The sequence below is a fragment of the Nelumbo nucifera genome, chromosome 1, assembly GCF_055504915.1.
Source record: "Nelumbo nucifera cultivar China Antique chromosome 1, China Antique-T2T, whole genome shotgun sequence".
Lineage (NCBI taxonomy): Eukaryota > Viridiplantae > Streptophyta > Magnoliopsida > Proteales > Nelumbonaceae > Nelumbo > Nelumbo nucifera.
Window position 1 is genome coordinate 84,351,554 of NC_142649.1, and position 17,565 is coordinate 84,369,118.

Below are 17,565 nucleotides of genomic sequence, written 5' to 3' on the forward strand. Positions count from 1 at the left end.
TTTTATATTCAACCAAACGGAGTATTCTTAATTTGGTGCATTCATTAGAAGCTAGTTTTGAATTTTAATTAAGTAGTCATAAATGCATTCAAGGCTAATTTAATCAAATAATCAACCGCCATATATATACTTTGAATGTGCAACAAAATTTTATAAAAGATCTATAGCTTCGATTCGACTCATTCCTTTTTCTTGAGGCTATGGATCGACCATTGAATGGATCGTACTTAGATTAGTTGGCTTAAAAATCAGCTTGAAACATGAGGGCAGTCGCACATTTTCACCGTCTACATTGGAGCATTGGTGGGACCCATTGGATAACAGTCCTGATCCTCTGGTTATGTGACAAGTGGCAAAAAGGCCCTATATAATAAACAAATAGATACCTGAAGTTTAAAAAATCCATAAAATCTATGTATCCTAGTAGGATATCATATATAGAACTGTAGAGACATAAGCACCAAGATCTAATTGGCTAGAACTGAACATAAATAGAATAGTTACAGATGTGAAATTATTATTTCTCTACTTTTCATTTCATGTAAAACATTTATTTACATAAGCTGTTTTTTAACCTTTTTTTTTTTTTTTTACTTAAAATGAATGTGAAAGCTTTAGGACTAAGGCCTTGTTTGTTTGCAATGTATTTTCATTTCAATTACCGTAAAAGTATGGGAATGCAAATTAGTTAAGTCCAGATTTTAGTTTTATTTCTTATAGGTTTTAGTGTTCTACTTTGTTTTGTTTATTTGCAGTGCAGGCGAGGTAAAATGAAACACGAACCAGAATAAAGTAAAACCCATAAAAAAAAATAATAAAATTTGCAACTTTCTTAGCATTTGTACTAGTGTAAATGAAATTGTACTACAAAACAAACAAAGCCTAAAGTATTTCAGCTTTTCTTTCCACCCTTTCTGTAGCAATAGGCTTTATTTTAAGTCGAAAGTTTTCATCATACAAAGAGTGAAGATATATGTAGCTCAAATATTTCAGACAAAAATTTCCTCTCCATTTTAAGTTGAAACAAGCCTAGGGAGAGAGAGAGAGAGAGTAAATTAACATGCATATATTCCATGGATTACACCTTGTGATCTGTAGGGCAAAAGATCAGTTCACCGTTATTATAAAATCATATATAACCATTACAAAAATATTGGCTTATTCAGTTCATGCATCCACAATCATGTTAATGGAAAATCAGTTCTTGCACAATATTGACATGAACAAGGAAATTTAACAGTGCTCCATGATTTAGTGAAGAATAGAGAATGAAAAAGAAAAAGGCTCTAATTTCATCAGGAAGCTACATCTACAAATAAGACATGTCGTCGAATTTGGGTTTGGGCCAAAAATACCATGAGATCATCAAGCACAATTGGGTGGTACTTTGGGAACTCCTTGACGTTGTAGTTCCACCAACACACTCTCAAGAGATGGAGGCTTTAGCCCAAGAGGAAGCGGCTGCCATGGTTTTGATAGAACATCTCCAATAGCTGCATCTATGCTCTCCTTTGACTGTAGTTACCATCACAAAGACAAATTGTTTAGATGCTACATTTTCATGGAAACCCTTAATACATGCATGCATGCTTCTCTCTCTCTCTCTCTCCCCAAAACCATCCAAACCAATTTATTTCACAGAAGCGACCTAACAAGAATGTTAAAAGGTAGTAACAGAACTACCCTTCAAACCCTGAATAAAACGAGAAACTGGCTCTGGATTATTCAGTTCTCTTTTCTGCAACTACTTGATCAAATTAAGAGGGGATCGATCAATATTGTTCTTACCGGATGAAAGTGATCAAATGGAGGATAGGACTCTGATTGGCCACTGGGGACGAAGCCAATGCCTCCCTGGGGAGGGATGCTTCGGACAGGTGGAGTTGGGAACCTCTGCATTCATTTTCATTCACTAAATAAGCTTATGAATTTACATACCCATGATAGATTATTCGATCTGACAAAATTAAAAAAACAGACTACTGTACAAACTACAGTCGTAGTCCAAAACTCAGTTACTCTAATAAAGCAAGGGCGGAGCGACCGAGCGAGTAGTTACCGTTGTAGGTAGTGGATGTGGGAAGCAAGGAGTCCCTGGTGCAAGAGCAGTTGGAACCTAGAGGAAATCAAAAGAAAAAGAAAAGATCAGTAATCGACAAAAAGGAAACCAAGAGAAGAGAAGAGAAGAGAGATCTAGAGAGAGAGAGAGAGAGAGTACCCTTTGGTGGTTGGGGTGCCAATAAGGATCCGGCGGTGGAGGAAGAGGTGGTTGCATCCAAGGAGGCGGTGGCGGAGAGGCTGAATGAACGAGATGTTTGGGCCACATGTGCATTAAGGACTGATCAACGGTTGGATGTCCCCAGACATGCAAAGGCCGGAAAGGCTGTATGGGAGTAGGAGGAGGAAAGCCAATGGTGGGTGCAAGCCAAGAGTTCAGCTCTCTCTTTGCTCCACCTCCGGCACCACCATATATTTGCCGTCTTTGGTTCCAGCTTGCCGCCTCCGCCTCCCGTGCTAGCAAGTGTTTCCGATGTGACCGATATTTCTGCAAAATCCCACAATTCTATCCCTTAATATATTTCTCATTAACTTCACAAACCACTCCACAGTTCTTAATTAGTTTCGGCTTCATATCATAAAGCTCAAGTAGATAGAGATTGTACCCAAAAAAAAAAGAGAAAAGATAAAAATATTCAAGAAGAGATTCCAGATTTAGAATCTCTTTACATAGTAAAAATACTATACTCCTCACGCGTGGCTTCAGTCATATACTAAGTTTCAAGATTCACCTTTCTTCTCACACCCTCCCAAGAAAAAAATAATAAAAAGAAAAAGAAAAAACAGAATGATACAATCTCACAAAATCCAAATCACCTCTATTTTCAAATAAGAAAAGAAAAGAAGGGAAGTAGTTTCATTGTTTCAAGAACTCTGGGAGATATGTACTTGAAGGTGACTAGCAATGTTGTGGCGAGTGAGACAATCGATTCCCATAAGCTCTAAAATCCTGGAAGGGACTGCCTTATCCACTCCTAGCTGCTCCACTGCTTGAACGAATCGCCTGTGCAGCTCTGGAGTCCAATCTACCTACACCCAATTCAACAAAACAAACTCAGAAAACAATACTAATAATAATCACGATGGTAGTAATAAAAATCAGAAAAGGAATCTCAATCCTCTCTTCTCCACTCTTCTCTGCTCTGCGACTAAAAGCTAGCATGCCCCGGAGGGCTGTGCTGCCCAAACTCTAGGAGCCATTCCACTCTTTGAGATGACTCAGATCTACCCATGACTTCCATTATCTCTTTCCATCCCATGAACCATGTGACGGACAGTTCATAAATGTTTCACAGAGAGAGAGAGAGAGAGAGAGAGAAAGAGAGAGAGAGAGAGAGATTGTCTTCCTAAATGAAACTGTAAATCTGTATACATGAACTTTAAGTCCTTGATAGTAACGGTTACACCTAATCGCTGGTTCATGTGAAGCAACAACAGCCTACCACCTTATTGACACAGGCCCATTACTATACCTTCACTTTGCGCTTCCCTTGGGAGCCTTTAGCTTGCGTCGGTGGTTTATGGCCTTTATCAGCTTCTCTTGGCGATGGATTCACAGCAACCGGTTCCTCTCTCTTTCTTACAATTTCTTGATTTTGTTCTGTTCGACTTGAACTCGAGACCAAACCCGAAGCCGAACTCTTGTCTCTTGCTTCTTCACTTCTACTATTCTGTTCCTCGACTTTCCCAACTGATACTGATGCATTCATCTCCGATGATTCCTCACCCCCACTGCCACTGACCGAAAACTCGGCCAGCAATTCTGGGTCCATCTCCAAATCAGGCAACAAGTCTCCATCCTCGATGCCGACGAAAAGATCATCGAAATCTATACCTTCAAGCAAATCCACACCAGAAAAGGCGTCCGAGAAGTCATCGATCCCGACCGGAAAACTCTCCATCTCTCCTTGTCTCTCATCGTTGGAGCTTCTCAAAGGTGACACGGCAAGCATTCCAGATTTGCAATTAATATGGGAAATAAAACGTACCCACTAAACACCACCCACTGTATCACACTAACATATATATATATACATATATGGGATGCGGTGCAGCTATATAATATATTTCGTGGAGTCTGGAGGTGCAACTAAATTAAGCTTGATGGAAAACTAGAAGACTAGTCGGCTTTCCGATGGGTCATTACTGGGAAGCCTGAAGAGGAAATGAGAGAGAATTCCTAGCTTTTGCCTTTATGCTTCGGTCTGGTTTGGCTGTCGCTGTGTAGGAGTTTTTGGGAGGTGGGATCTCAGCCACAACTTGAATTGATTTCTCAGATTTGTTTTTATGTTTTTGTTTGGGTGTGCCTTCCTTTTTTAATATATTTTAGGTTTGTGGACGGCTTTTTTTTTGAAGATTCAGAAAATCTGAGAGGGGCTCGTGAGCTTTTATAATATATATATATATATATATATTGCAGAGAGTTTTTGGTATTCGGATTTCGGAGGGAGGGGAGAAGGGTGGGAAGGAGAGGGGAGAAGCTCCAGATTGTTGTCAGATTGCAGGGCTGTATTCATGAGCTGCTACTTCTATTTATTCTACAATCCTATTTTGTTTTATTAAATGACCTTGTCATTTCCATTAATGTCAGATGCATCCTTGCTTCTACTCTTTTTACCCATTTGCGTACTTTGCAGGGCCCTGCCCTGAGTAACGGTTTTTTACTATAGAAGATTTGCCCTTGAGGAATGGTGGTAAGCAACGATTTATGTAACTCTTTGGTAGTTTGGTAAGTGGTAACCCACCGTGTCTGTATGGGCGAGGAGTCCAAGAGTTGCATATACTCGTTGTCCTAGGCTCTTTCAGAAAACGAAAGCCCAGCACCTGTATCCAGCAGAGTCGAATACCAAAAGCAGTTTCCTTGCAATATAAACGTTGATGGTTACAAGTCAGCGCAACATTCTTCTTTTCAAATTGTCAATGGTGGATTGATGAGTTACCTTTGTGCTTGAGATTTACATTTATCTCAATTTGGATGTACAACTTTGGCCTGGGTGGTTCGAGTTGAGGTCAACCCCAAACCGACCCTGCCTAACCCAACCCAACGATGAAACTGAATTAACGCTAAACTGAGCTCGCACACTACAAAGCATCGCACCCACTGGTAATGCGAGTGCCACCAGCTCTCACCCAACAGCAAAAAACAAGCGACTTAAAAAAGACCTGAAATACATACTATCGGGGAGGGGGATCAGCCGGCTTCACATCGTGGCAGTCCCTTAAACGCTTGGACTTTCTGCTCCCAACAGGAACTGCCGAAGGATCGTAAGAGTGATCAACCGGGTAGGAAACCCCGGAAAAACTTTAGCTGTTGGGGGGTCAACAGTATGCTGTTGAGAGAATTTCTGTAAATGTTACATTACCACAAGAATGAATAAATTAATTTATTTTAACTAAATAGACGAACTGCCTAAAACGTGCTGGAGCCTATGCTGTTGGGCCCCAACAGCCAAAATTAACCCCGAAACCCCAAGCAAATTTCCAAATCGAATTGCTTTGTCCACCTGATCATCTGAACTTTCCTTTCCTCTTCAGGCCTCTCGACAGGAAGCTCACCCGCCAAAACTAAATCCTGACTGGGCTCGCCTTGGCTTGTTGCCAAGCTTGGTTTCTTGATAGGAAGCTCAATGCTCGGGTTGTTGAGGAGGAGCAGGTGATACGTGACTCTTCCCTTGGCAAGACGAAGTACCTTTGATTTGGTCAAACACTCAAACCTCTACCAAATAGTTATTAAGGAAATTGAGGCCTATTTGATTTTACTTTTAAAAAATACTTCTTTCAACAAGTACTTCTTTTAAGATATGGGATCACACATTAAAAGTGGATTTTAAGTACTTCTACATGCTTGGTGAAAAATTAGGGAAACAAGAAGTACTTAAAAAAATGACCTGGATGTGGCTTCTTTTTTTCAACACTTTTTGAAGAAGTGTTTCTTCATCCAAATGGGATGAACTTGTCCCTGCTTTCGTAATGGCAAAATTACCCTTACATGAGGTTATCATCCTCCTCCATTTGACGATGAGCAAAAAACGGTTGTTGTACCTGTCGTTTGCTCTTATCTTTGTTTCTCTATAATATTCCATCATTTTGAGGCTATTTTTTGCATTTTTCTAAAGTTTAAACTCTCTTTTTTTCTCTGGTTGCAAATCTGTATTTGGGCGACTTCAATGGTGATATCCCATCGTCCAACTACCAATGACTAGAAGGTGAATTTGCCTAAACTCCTCCCCTCCATATTTGTTTTTTTTTTTTTAGATTGTTTGGATGATTATTTCTCTGATTCGATTTTTTGTATTCATATGAGAAATCCAAAACTCTTTTGGGCATTTATTATTATTCATGTGGCACTTCATGTGTGGGCCTATATGAGTTCTCATGTGTCATGGTATAGTGATGTGGCGATTTTTTATTGAAATGTATATTATAATGATATGGAAAACATTATTTATAAGTATGTTTGGAGTGAAAATTACAAGTATCATTTAAACCAATATAAGCACCTGTGGGGAAAGAAGGTCACTAAACATCACCACCCCAATAAGTGCTTAAAAAACACAATAAATGATTGGCAAATGGATCAGCAAATAACCTTCAAGCCCTATTAAAAGAAATTCTTCTAAAAAGTACTTATACAACAAATACTTCTTTTTCTAAACCTCTTATTCACTAAACATAGCCTAAGCCACCGTTGAGATCCATGGCACTACACTTCATAACAATGAAAGTAATTGGATTTACATGCAACAGACGATCCAAACCCGAAACGAGCAAGCTCCGAGCCTAAAGATTCCAATGACTCCTAGCGGAAAAATAGGTTTGAAATTCGAAGTTCCCGCTCATTTGATCGATCTGCGAACAGGGGCTTCTGTTGTACTCGAGAGCCCTGAGACGGAGGCTCCCGTCGGTACTCTGTGTGCCACCATTCCCACCACCATTGGAAGACCATCCCGAAACCCTTCCTCTAGAGAGAGCTGGGACTTTGAGAGACAAACTGCCTCTCCTTCATCCACCTGTACAGGTGGCTGCTCTGGCTTTTTCTTCTTCCTCCATCTTCTTCGACGTTTCACTGAAATCCAAGTAGAAGGTTGTCTAAGCCCAGAGAGACCAACACCACCACAACCAGGAATAGCCCCCGCTACTCTTCCTTTTACTAAGGAAGATGATGGATTGAAACCAGGTGGTGGGTGTGGACACGAAACAGGGGTCCCCGTGTTCATGTCCCAACCATTGTACAGATGAAACCTCCAATTGCATTTCTCTCTCCTCGAACACTACGGGACACCAGGTTGAAAGTGGGACGCCAAAAATCTTGATCCACCACTTATCATAACCAGACCTATGTCTTTCCGAACAACCGAACTAGGACCAACGGGACAGTGAACAGAAAATGCCGTTGAGGATGGACAGGCGAGAGTGAAGTGCTCCACACGCTTCTTCCTTTGATGCAAATACTAGAAGCCACTTATTCCCTTCTAGTCTTCTTATCATTGGTTTCTGCAGATTTCGCCAATGAAGGAACGCCCAACTTTCGACCTCTTCATAGGAAGGATTGCCACCTGTAAATCAAAGAACCAGGCACCTTCGGAGGAAGACTTCACGATCACGAATCCCTTCCTCATCAACAAAGACTCTGATAGTTCCTCCCTGCACCTGAACAATAGCTAGACCTTCCCTCCAAACGTAGAACTCCATCGAATTGAAATAAAAATGGAGCTCGTGTCATGGACCAATGGAGCCAAGAGTGTTTCCGAGATCCTTCTCGAATCGCAGAACGTAAATCAAACTTCAATATGTTTAATTCCAAAATCAGATAGTGTTGAGGAAGCAAATGATTTCAGACCCATTGGACTCTGTAACTTATAAAATAATTGCCAAAATCATCACTCTCAGACTCAAAAAGATTCTCCCTCGGATCATATCTCTTTTTCAAAGTGCTTTCACTCCTAGGAGGAAAATAATTGATAATACCATAATAATACATGAGGTTGTCCATACAATGAAGAAACAGAAGGGCAAAACAGGGTACTTCATGCTAAAGGTGGACCTCTCTAAGGCCTGTGATAGGATTGAATGGTCCTTCCTCTTGAAAGTTTTGCAGTCATTGGGTTTTCGGGATAGTTTTCGCTCTCTTATCTCAGCTTGCATCTCCACTCCTAGCTTGGAAGTGCTGGTCAATGGCACTTCTGGGCAAACATTCAGGCCATCGAGAGGACTCCGTTAAGGTTGTCCATTGCCTCCATATTTATTTATAATGTGCATTGAGGCTCTATCCTCTCTCCTTCGTGATAACTTAGAGCATCGTACTCTTCATGGAATTAAATTCGGAAGATCGAGCATCAAGATCAACCATCTTTGTTTCGTGGATGATTTGCTTCTGTTTGGTAAGACCTCTTGGACTGAAATACATCGTCTTAAGGAGATTCTTGATATTTTCTGCAGATGGTCAGGACAAATGATAAATTTCCATAAATCAACTATCTATTTTAGTAACAATACCCACAGAAGACTACGATTGAGAGTGGCTTCATTCCTAGGGGTGAGACAGATGAACAAAAATGAGCGCTATTTAGGCGGGCCGCTATTTTTCAACAGTTCTAAGTTCAAAGATTGGAACCTTATTATGGAGAAAATCCAAAAGAAATTGAGTGGGTGGAAAAGTTAAACTATTTCCCAAGCTGGTCATATGATGCATATAAAATCAACCATAGAAGTTGTTCCAAATTATCATATGCAAACTCTCTTATTACCAAAAGCTACATGCTCATCAATCAATAATCTTTGCAAAGACTTTTGGTGGGGGCTCAACTGAAGGAAAAAACAAAGTTCACTTAAAGGAGTGGAAATGGTTGTTGAAACCCAAGGATATTGGTCTTCATGATACTGAAATGAGGAACAAGGCATTAGTATTGAAATTATGTTGGAGGTTCCTAAAGGAAAACAATGCACTTTGGGTAAAAATTCTCAATGCCAAATATTTAGAAAATCAAAATTTTTGGCTAGCAAAATCAAAAGCCAGCACCTCTACCACTTGGAAGAGCTTAATGACTTGCAAACAATTCTTACATCAAGGCATTAGGTTAATAGGGTCAGGATGGGTTGTAAATGTTTTTGTGGATAACTGGATTCCAGGCATCCAAGCTGATTGGACCAAAGTAAGTGAAGATCTCTCCAAGATCAAAGTAGCTGAATTCATCAATCACGAGAGGGGAACATGGGATCACAACAAATTGGCCCATTACTTTAACCACAACACAATCCAATCAATTCTCTCAATTTGGTTGCCTGCTCCAGAAGCTCATTTTGATGATAAATTAATTTGGTTACCTACGCCTAGCGGTAATTACTCCACCGGAATCCTTACTAAATGAACTTCCTTCATCTTCTACTAGTGACTTGTTGACTCAAAACATAAGTTGGAATTCATTTTGGAGGACCAAGTTACTATCACCAAATATCCTACTCTTCATTTGGAAGAATGTTTCTAATCTCCTACCCGCTAAAGTTAATCCCTTCAAGCTCCACCGCATATCAGATAAATTATGCCCCATATGCAATTTACAAGAGGAAACAATTCAGCACTTATTTTTTGGTTGTGAGATGGTCTGTTGTATTTGGTTTGGTTCCAGCTTGAATATTTGTATAAAAAATGAAGTAGGCCACCTCATTAATTGGATAGAATGATGGATGGAGTTGGACAAGGAACAAAATGGTGAAAATTATATTTTCCTGAGAAGTGCAAGACTGTTATGGTTCATTTGGACAGCACGCAATGAGTTGGTTTTTAAGGGTTCAATAATAAACCGGGCTCAGATATTTGCAAATATGATTATCCAAAATACACTCAATGAATCCAGTGTTCACAACTTGCCTCACTCCCCTTTGATTGTCAACTCAACTAGGTGGTCAAAACCACTAGCAAGAGCGGTGAAACTCAACATTGGTGGTGCTGTAGGTACCATCTCTTCTGGTGGCGGTATGATTCTTCGCAACAGTGCTGGAGAACTTCCTTTTGCTACAGCAACTCCCTTCCAAAAAGAAAGCCCGTTGATTGCTAAAACTCTGGCTTTGGTGGAGGGATTGAAATTGGCTTTAGAGGTGGGTATTTCCCATATTCTGGTTGAGAGCGACGTCCTCACTTTAATCAGATGTTTGTTGGTGGATTCGTTGGATCCACCGTGGTCTATTAGCGTCTTTGTTGTTGACTGCAAACAACTACTGCATTGCTTCTCAAGAGTTAAGACTACTGCAAACAACTACAACATTCCTAGAATAGTTAACATGGTTGCACATAAATTGGCTAAATTTGCTATTACTTGTACAAGAGTTAAAACTTTGTCTCAAGCTCCTGATTTCCTCCTCAATACTACTGTACAAGAGATGTAAACCGAGTTTGTTGATGAAAGAATTTGCCCTATGGGGCCTTCTAAAAAAAGTACATACATATATACATATACATATATATATATATATATACATATTCATATACATATACATATATATATGTATGTATATATACACATACATATATACATACTAATAAAATTTATGCACATTGCACATGGCAATCTCAAATGATGATAATAATCAGCAACCAAATGATCTTACTGGTTGAACTATTAACCTATTTAACCAGGAAAATAGACTATGATTAAAACATTAATTCATTTTTTTCTTTGTATTTTAGCCATTTCTATCTTTACTAATAATAATTCTTATTTTTGTTTAATATGAAGAATATACAATATTAATGCATGTTCAAATTTTTCTATAAAATTTATAAAAAATTCTATATTTTTATTTATTATTAATAACTATTTAATTTGTGAGATATTAAAAATTACTTATTTACCAAGAGGAAATGCAATTCCAATATATTGTTTGATTGGTTTTTAATATTGTGGTCAAATCAGTTATATATATCATTTATATTTAATATATATGTTATTTATTATTTATAAATATGTTATTTATATTGCATTTTTGTAAACTTCTTATATAATGAAAATAGTTGAAAAAATACTTATATTTTTGTTTTTCTTTATTTCAACTATTATATTTTCCTTTTCTTTTAATAATTTATTATTTTTAAATTAAATCGGATTGTATCATATTTGGATATCCAACATCTTGATCGGATTTAGGTTCAAATCAATATTTATGGGACCCGACCAGATCTTCGGATCAAATCACTTTCGAATATACCCTGATTCAAATCCGATTTGATCTGTTTGCATCTCTACCAAACCACTTGCCTACAATGACCTAGTTAATTAAATCATTGAACCATTTGACATGGTTAGTGGGGTCATGTGTTAGACATTAATGCTTTTTATTTTTTACCCTAATTTTTATTCCATTTCTATCATTAATGAAAATAAATCTCATTAATCACACTTTTTTATATGATAAATATATAATATTATAGAATGTACCCAAAATTATCTACAAATTTCTACATTTTCTAAAATTTTATATATTTTATTATTTAATAATAATATCATGCATGTGTTGATCCATTTGACATGGATAGTTGAACCACTAACCCATCACTCGGATGGAGAAACCATTTTTTCTTTTCACGGTTAATTTTAAATCATATATTACATTTTCATCATTAATAAAAGTAAATCTTATTTTCGCATTTATTTTTGCACGTGACAGTATCAAATGGTGATGATGATAATAATCAATAACCAAAGCACCTTATTGGTTGAACCGTTAACCTATTTAACTAGGAAAGTGGACTAGGATTAAGACATTAATTCATTTTTTCTTTGAATTTTAGCCATTTCTACCTTTACTAGTAATAATTCTCATTGTTAAACATATTTTTGTTTAGTATGAGGAATATATAATATTAATGTATGTCCAATTTTTTAAAAATTTATAAAAAATTCTATATTTTTATTATTTATTTTTTAATTTATGAGATAATAAAAATTACTTATTTACCAAGAGGAAATGCAATTCCAATATATTGTTTGAACATGGTTTTTAATATTGTGGTCAAATCAATTATTTATATATAATATATATGCTATTTATTATTTATTTATAAATATGTTATTTATATTGCATTTTTGTAAACTTTTTATATGATGGAAATAGTTGAAAAATACTTATATTTTTTGTTTTTTCTTTCAACTGTTATATTTTTCATTTTCTTTTAATAACTTATTACTTTTTAAAAACATTAAACCAGATCGTATCAAATTCAAATATTTGACATCTTGATCGGATTCGGATTTAAAGCAATATTTATGAGATCCGGTCGAATCTTTGTATCAAATCAGATTTGAATATACCCTAATTTAAATATGATCTAATCTATTTGCATCTCTACCAGACTACTTGCCTACGAAGACCTAGCTAATTAAATTATTAAACCATTTGACATGATTAGTCGGGTCATGTGTTAGATATTAATGTTCTTTATTTTTTATCCTAACTTTTATCCCATTTCTATCATTAATGAAAATAATTCTCATTAATCACACTTTTTTATATGATGAAAATATAATATTATAGAATGTACCCAAAGTTATCGACAAATTTCTACATTTTTCTAGAATTTTATGTATTCTATTATTTAATAATAACATCCATTTGACATGGATAGTTTAACCACTAACTCACCACTTGGATTAAAAAACCATTTTGCTTTTTCGAGTGATTTTAAATCATGTATTCCATTTTCATTATCGATAAAAGTAATTCTTATTTTCACATTTATTTTTGTTTAACATGGTGAATATATAACAATAGAATTATATCAAAATGCTTTATACAAAGCTTATATTTTTCTTTGAGTTTATATATATATATATATATATGTATGTATGTATGTATGTATGTATGTATGTATGTATGTATGTATGTATGTATGTATGTATGTATGTATGTATGTATCTAATATTCGTTACTTAGTTATGACATCATTGATTGACCCATTTGATCTAAAATGTTAGATCATTTACCTACCTACCATCTAGATATGGAAATGGTTTCATTTTCAAAGTGGTTTTAAATTTTGCATTTCATTTATATCATTGATAAAATAATTACTATTTATCATACTTATTTTTGTTTATATTATTAATATATAATATTGTAGATGTGCCCAAAATTGTTTCATATTTTTTGTACTATTCTATTTTAAAAAAAATTATTTTTAATTATACATCATGGGTTAACCTATTTGACTTGAAAGGTTGAACCACTAATCCACCCCTTAGATAGGAAGATGGTTTAATTTCCCATCAGTTTTATGTTGTATATTTGATGTCCATCATTAATAAAATTTTATCTATTTTATCATAGTTATTTTTTAATATGACAAATATATAATAATAGAAACATGTCCAATTTTTTTCAAAATTTCTTTTTTTTTAATATTTTTTATATTTCTAAATTTGTATTATTTATTTATGACATCATGAAATTATCCATTTGGCCTAAATGGTTGAAGTACTTATCCACGACCTAGATGGAAAATATGATTTCATTTCTAGGCTTATTTTAAAAATATACAATTTCCTTCTATTAATAATTATTGTGTATGGATTTATTAGTGGAATTTAATGATGATAAACAAAAGTATAAATGTTGGATTCAATAAGAGAGAATGTGATTTATTTAATGACTAAATGTGAGGCTTAATGAGAGGTAATTGAATGTACTTAATGGTATTCTTTTAATTATATTTTCTGCCCTTTCAATGGAGATGAACTAAATTTAAGAGGAAGGGTATTTCAGTAAAGAAAAATCCAAAAAGCCAATACCTCCGCATTTGCACTTTTATAAGTAGTATATATAAGTAGTATAAGTATATAAATATAAATATACACACACACACACAAATATTTCATACTAAAAATTCCCCCCTCACAAAATACATAATTTCATGCATGTAGTTCTGTCAAGGGGTTGGGTCTAAGTCGAGACAGGTTGTTTCAATTCTAAACTGATTATTAATCAGGACAAAAACATAAATTTAGAACCGTCTCGATTAATAATTTGGCTAATTGGGTTTGACCTGATAGACCCAAGGATAATAATAATAATAATAATAATAATAATAATAATAATAATAATAATAATAGATTTTTTAATAATACAACATCAATAAAAATGACAATAAAATAGTAAATTAATTATTTATATGTTAATAAATCAAGTATTTTAACTAAAATTTTCTTATATATATTGTCTATCAAATTTGCCCTTCTGAACATAAAATATGATAAGTATTATAAAAAATTTGCTAAGAAACCTTTATATATTATTAATGAAATAATCAATTAAACTCTGAAACAGTTCGAAACAAGAAAAAACCATAACAGACCCAATAATTAGGCCTCGTTTGGTTCACAGGAATAGGGGTTTGGAATTGGATATTCCGATTCCAACTGTTTGTTTGAACGGATCGGAATCTCATTCTTATTCCTGCTGGAATGGCATTCCCCCATTTGACAGAATGGCAATTACCTACCCCTCTCTTGGGAATGAAATCCCATTCCTGCTGATTTTAATTCCCATTCCATTTTTATTTGAACTAAACAGGCTATGAGAATGGACCATTCCGATTCCGATTCTAAAAGATTTCGATTCCAATTCCGACTACGAATCAAATGAACGCTTAATTGAAACAAATTCCAAAACCAAAACCGAAATAATTAATTCAGTTTGATTGAATAGCCACGACCCATTCACAGCCCTAATACAAGTAAATACACGTTATCATACATATGATAAATCGGTATAATCCGGTCTCTTACACCTTGGTTGGTCAAACTGTAAAACGTTGATCTTTCCTATCATATCCACCTGCTCTCACATCGATCGAGAATTTCACCAATCAAAACCACCCATGTGAAATTTGATGAATTCTCGTTGATTAATGTACAATTTGGTACAAATCGTGAGATCCGAACTCAAATTAACTCTAGCCCAACTAAGCTCAGTAACAAATCGGTGTTCTCCAACCTTTAACTTTTGAAATCCGGAATTCCTATCCACGGCAATTTTACCCATATTACTCGCATAACATTGCAGTCACATATATATGAGAACATCTCTACCCACACTATCCACATAACGTAGCAGCAGTCACACATGGAAACATCTCATCCCTTATCCCTTACATGTTATCTATGCACGTGGAGATGTTGGAGTAGTTTTAGTTCGGTCGGTTTGGATTGGACCGACCCATGTTGCACCCTTCTTTGTCATTGTCATCAAACCAATTAGCAATTTACATAGTTTCAAACGATATCAGGAGCCCGAGATAACGCAAATAGCAGTAATATCTTGGGACGATGTTGCAAGGAAAACGCATCCAGGAAGCCTTATATTTCCATGAAAATGCCTGAAATGCTGTTAGAGATGTATCGCTTTCAATCAAGGCCGAATATGTCTTTTCTTATAATAGCGCAGTTTACATCCCTTTCTCTCTGTCATTCCCTCTATTTCATGGCTATCGTGACATGCAACCAAATGTACTGCTTTCCAACCATGAAGTCGTGTGGGTTTGAGTTTTATATATATTTTAAATGATCAAAGGTACCACGGAGGCCTAGGTGTCGTTTGATAAATCTGAAACCTGTGAAATGTGAAAAGTTATAAAGATATTAATGGCTTAAAGAGACATATATGTTTTTCGACTCTTTAGAGGTTCTGAATAGAAAAGGTTGTTTGTATTGGATATCTGAAATTCCTTAATTTTACCATTTTACCTCTAGAACATACGATTTGGTAATTTTGAGTTCATCAATTTGTATTATTTCATAAAATATAATTTATTAAATTCAATATAATATTGAAAAATATGAACAAATTATGATAAATTGTAAAAATATTAAAATAAGAATAAAATTGAAATATATATATATAAATTAAAAATAAATTATTAAAGTTAAAATAATGATGAAAATAGTAATCAAGTCCAAAACGCAATCAAAAAATATTTAATAATTATCAAATTATTAAGTTAAACCTATTAAATTATTTAATGATTAAAAATTCAAATAATTAATAATTAATTCAAATAAAGATTATAAAAAATAATTTATTAAAATAGGAATAAAATTGGAAATACATATAGATTTATAAATCAAAAATAAATTATTGAGAATTAATATAATAATAAATTATTAAGAATAAAATTTGAACGCCGCTACTGAGACTTGCAACGGCAATGGTGGGAAGACAGGGGGGAGAGAGAAAGGGAACTCAAATGCTACTATTGAGAGTTGCAGTGACAGTGATGGGAAGCCAGGAGAGAGAGAAAGAGAGAGAGAGAGAGAGAGAGAGAGAGAGGGGGGGGGAGGGTGTGGAAATCAAACACTTTTGCAATTCTTTGTAGTGACAATGTCGAGAATATAAGGGGAAAGAGAAGGAGAGGGAAACGCCGTTGCTAAGAGTTGCAATGGTGGTGGTGGGAAGACAAGGGGGGAGAGAGAGAGGTTGTGGGAAATCGAATGTTGCTACAACTCTTTGCAGCGGCGGTGGCAAGAATACAGGGAGAGAGAGAGAGAGAGAGAGAGAGAGAGAGAGAGAGGGGAGAGGGTGTGGAAATCAAACACTGTTGCGATTCTTTGCAGTGACAATGGCGAGAATAGAAGGGGAAAGAGAGGGAGGGAGAAGGAGAGGGAAGGGAAACACCATTGCTAAGAGTTACAATGGCGGTGGTGGGAAGACAAGGGGGGAGAGAGAGAGAGGTTGTGGGAAATCGAATGTTGCTACAGATCTTTGCAGCAGCGGTGGCGAGAGTACAGGGAGAGAGAGAGAGAGAGAGAGGGAAACATCGCTACTGAGAGTTGCAGCGGCGGTGGCTAGAAGACAAGGGGAGAGAAAGGGAGAGGATGAGGAAAATTGAGGATGGGCATTTTTGTCTTTTAACATGGTCCAAAAAATGTTTGAGCGCATTAAGTCATTGGCCTACCTCTTACAAATTCAGATCTAAAAATGCATTTTAACTATGAATTTTCTGACTCAACCCAAACATTGGTAGCGTCCGAAAAACAACATTTTTAGACTTCAGAAGTATGAAAAGTATTATCAAACACCACCTTAGGGTATGCATCCGATACATTATTTATTTGTTACCCACGAAATGTTCCCACATCCCTACCCTTAAATAATAAAGGGGATATTCTAAATGCGTTACTATAATGTCCTGTGGGTGGAGATGTGGGAATAGTTTGTGGTTCAACCTCATTCTCTCTCTCTCTCTTTGCTTTAGGAGTGGCTTAACCTCATTCAATTCTCATTAGACAGTAAAATATATTAGCTAGAAAGAAATATTGGGCATATTACAATCTCTCTCCAAAAATATGGCGACAATTACTATTCTTCTACTCCTATTAGTACGAAACTAAATTCTAAAGCAAGCCCTTTAAAACTTTTAATTACATTTTTATCATCTATAGAGACCAACCTGTTAACAATTTGTTTCCACTTGTAAGAATAAGAGTTCCTTAAATCCATTTTTGATACCTAACAATTACA

The 17,565-nt window shown here is 35.6% G+C and overlaps 1 protein-coding gene across 3 annotated transcripts; it reads right to left on the reverse strand.

Moving 5' to 3' along the window:
- Positions 1 to 231: 231 nt before the first annotated feature.
- On the reverse strand, positions 232 to 4,560 carry LOC104599471 (putative transcription factor GLK1). 3 transcript variants are annotated; one of them, XM_088886928.1, is made up of 7 exons: positions 3,531 to 4,554; positions 2,947 to 3,087; positions 2,219 to 2,545; positions 2,060 to 2,116; positions 1,789 to 1,893; positions 1,356 to 1,515; positions 232 to 363 (listed from the first exon to the last, which is right to left on the reverse strand). In XM_088886928.1, the coding sequence occupies exons 1-6, from the start codon at positions 4,008 to 4,010 to the stop codon at positions 1,366 to 1,368; spliced, it is 1,260 nt and encodes a 419-aa protein (XP_088743054.1). In that variant the 5' UTR covers positions 4,011 to 4,554; the 3' UTR covers positions 232 to 363; positions 1,356 to 1,365. The 3 variants fall into 3 exon arrangements, with proteins under 3 accessions (XP_088743054.1, XP_088743055.1, XP_010260326.1); XM_088886929.1 differs by lacking the exon at positions 232 to 363 and adding an exon at positions 912 to 1,092; XM_010262024.3 differs by lacking the exon at positions 232 to 363 and having other exon boundaries at positions 1,094 to 1,515; positions 3,531 to 4,560.
- Positions 4,561 to 17,565: the final 13,005 nt, after the last annotated feature.

What these genes read in the sequence shown, in the direction of transcription:
- LOC104599471 (XM_088886928.1), bottom strand. Translation starts at nt 4,010, where the DNA reads ATGCTTGCCGTGTCACCTTTGAGAAGCTCCAACGATGAGAGACAAGGA. An exon ending in ACATTGCTAGTCACCTTCAA is followed by an intron (nt 2,546 to 2,946) that starts GTACATATCTCC and finishes GGGATTTTGCAG; the next exon opens with AAATATCGGTCACATCGGAA. An exon ending in CATTTGATCACTTTCATCCG is followed by an intron (nt 1,516 to 1,788) that starts GTAAGAACAATA and finishes TGGTAACTACAG; the next exon opens with TCAAAGGAGAGCATAGATGC.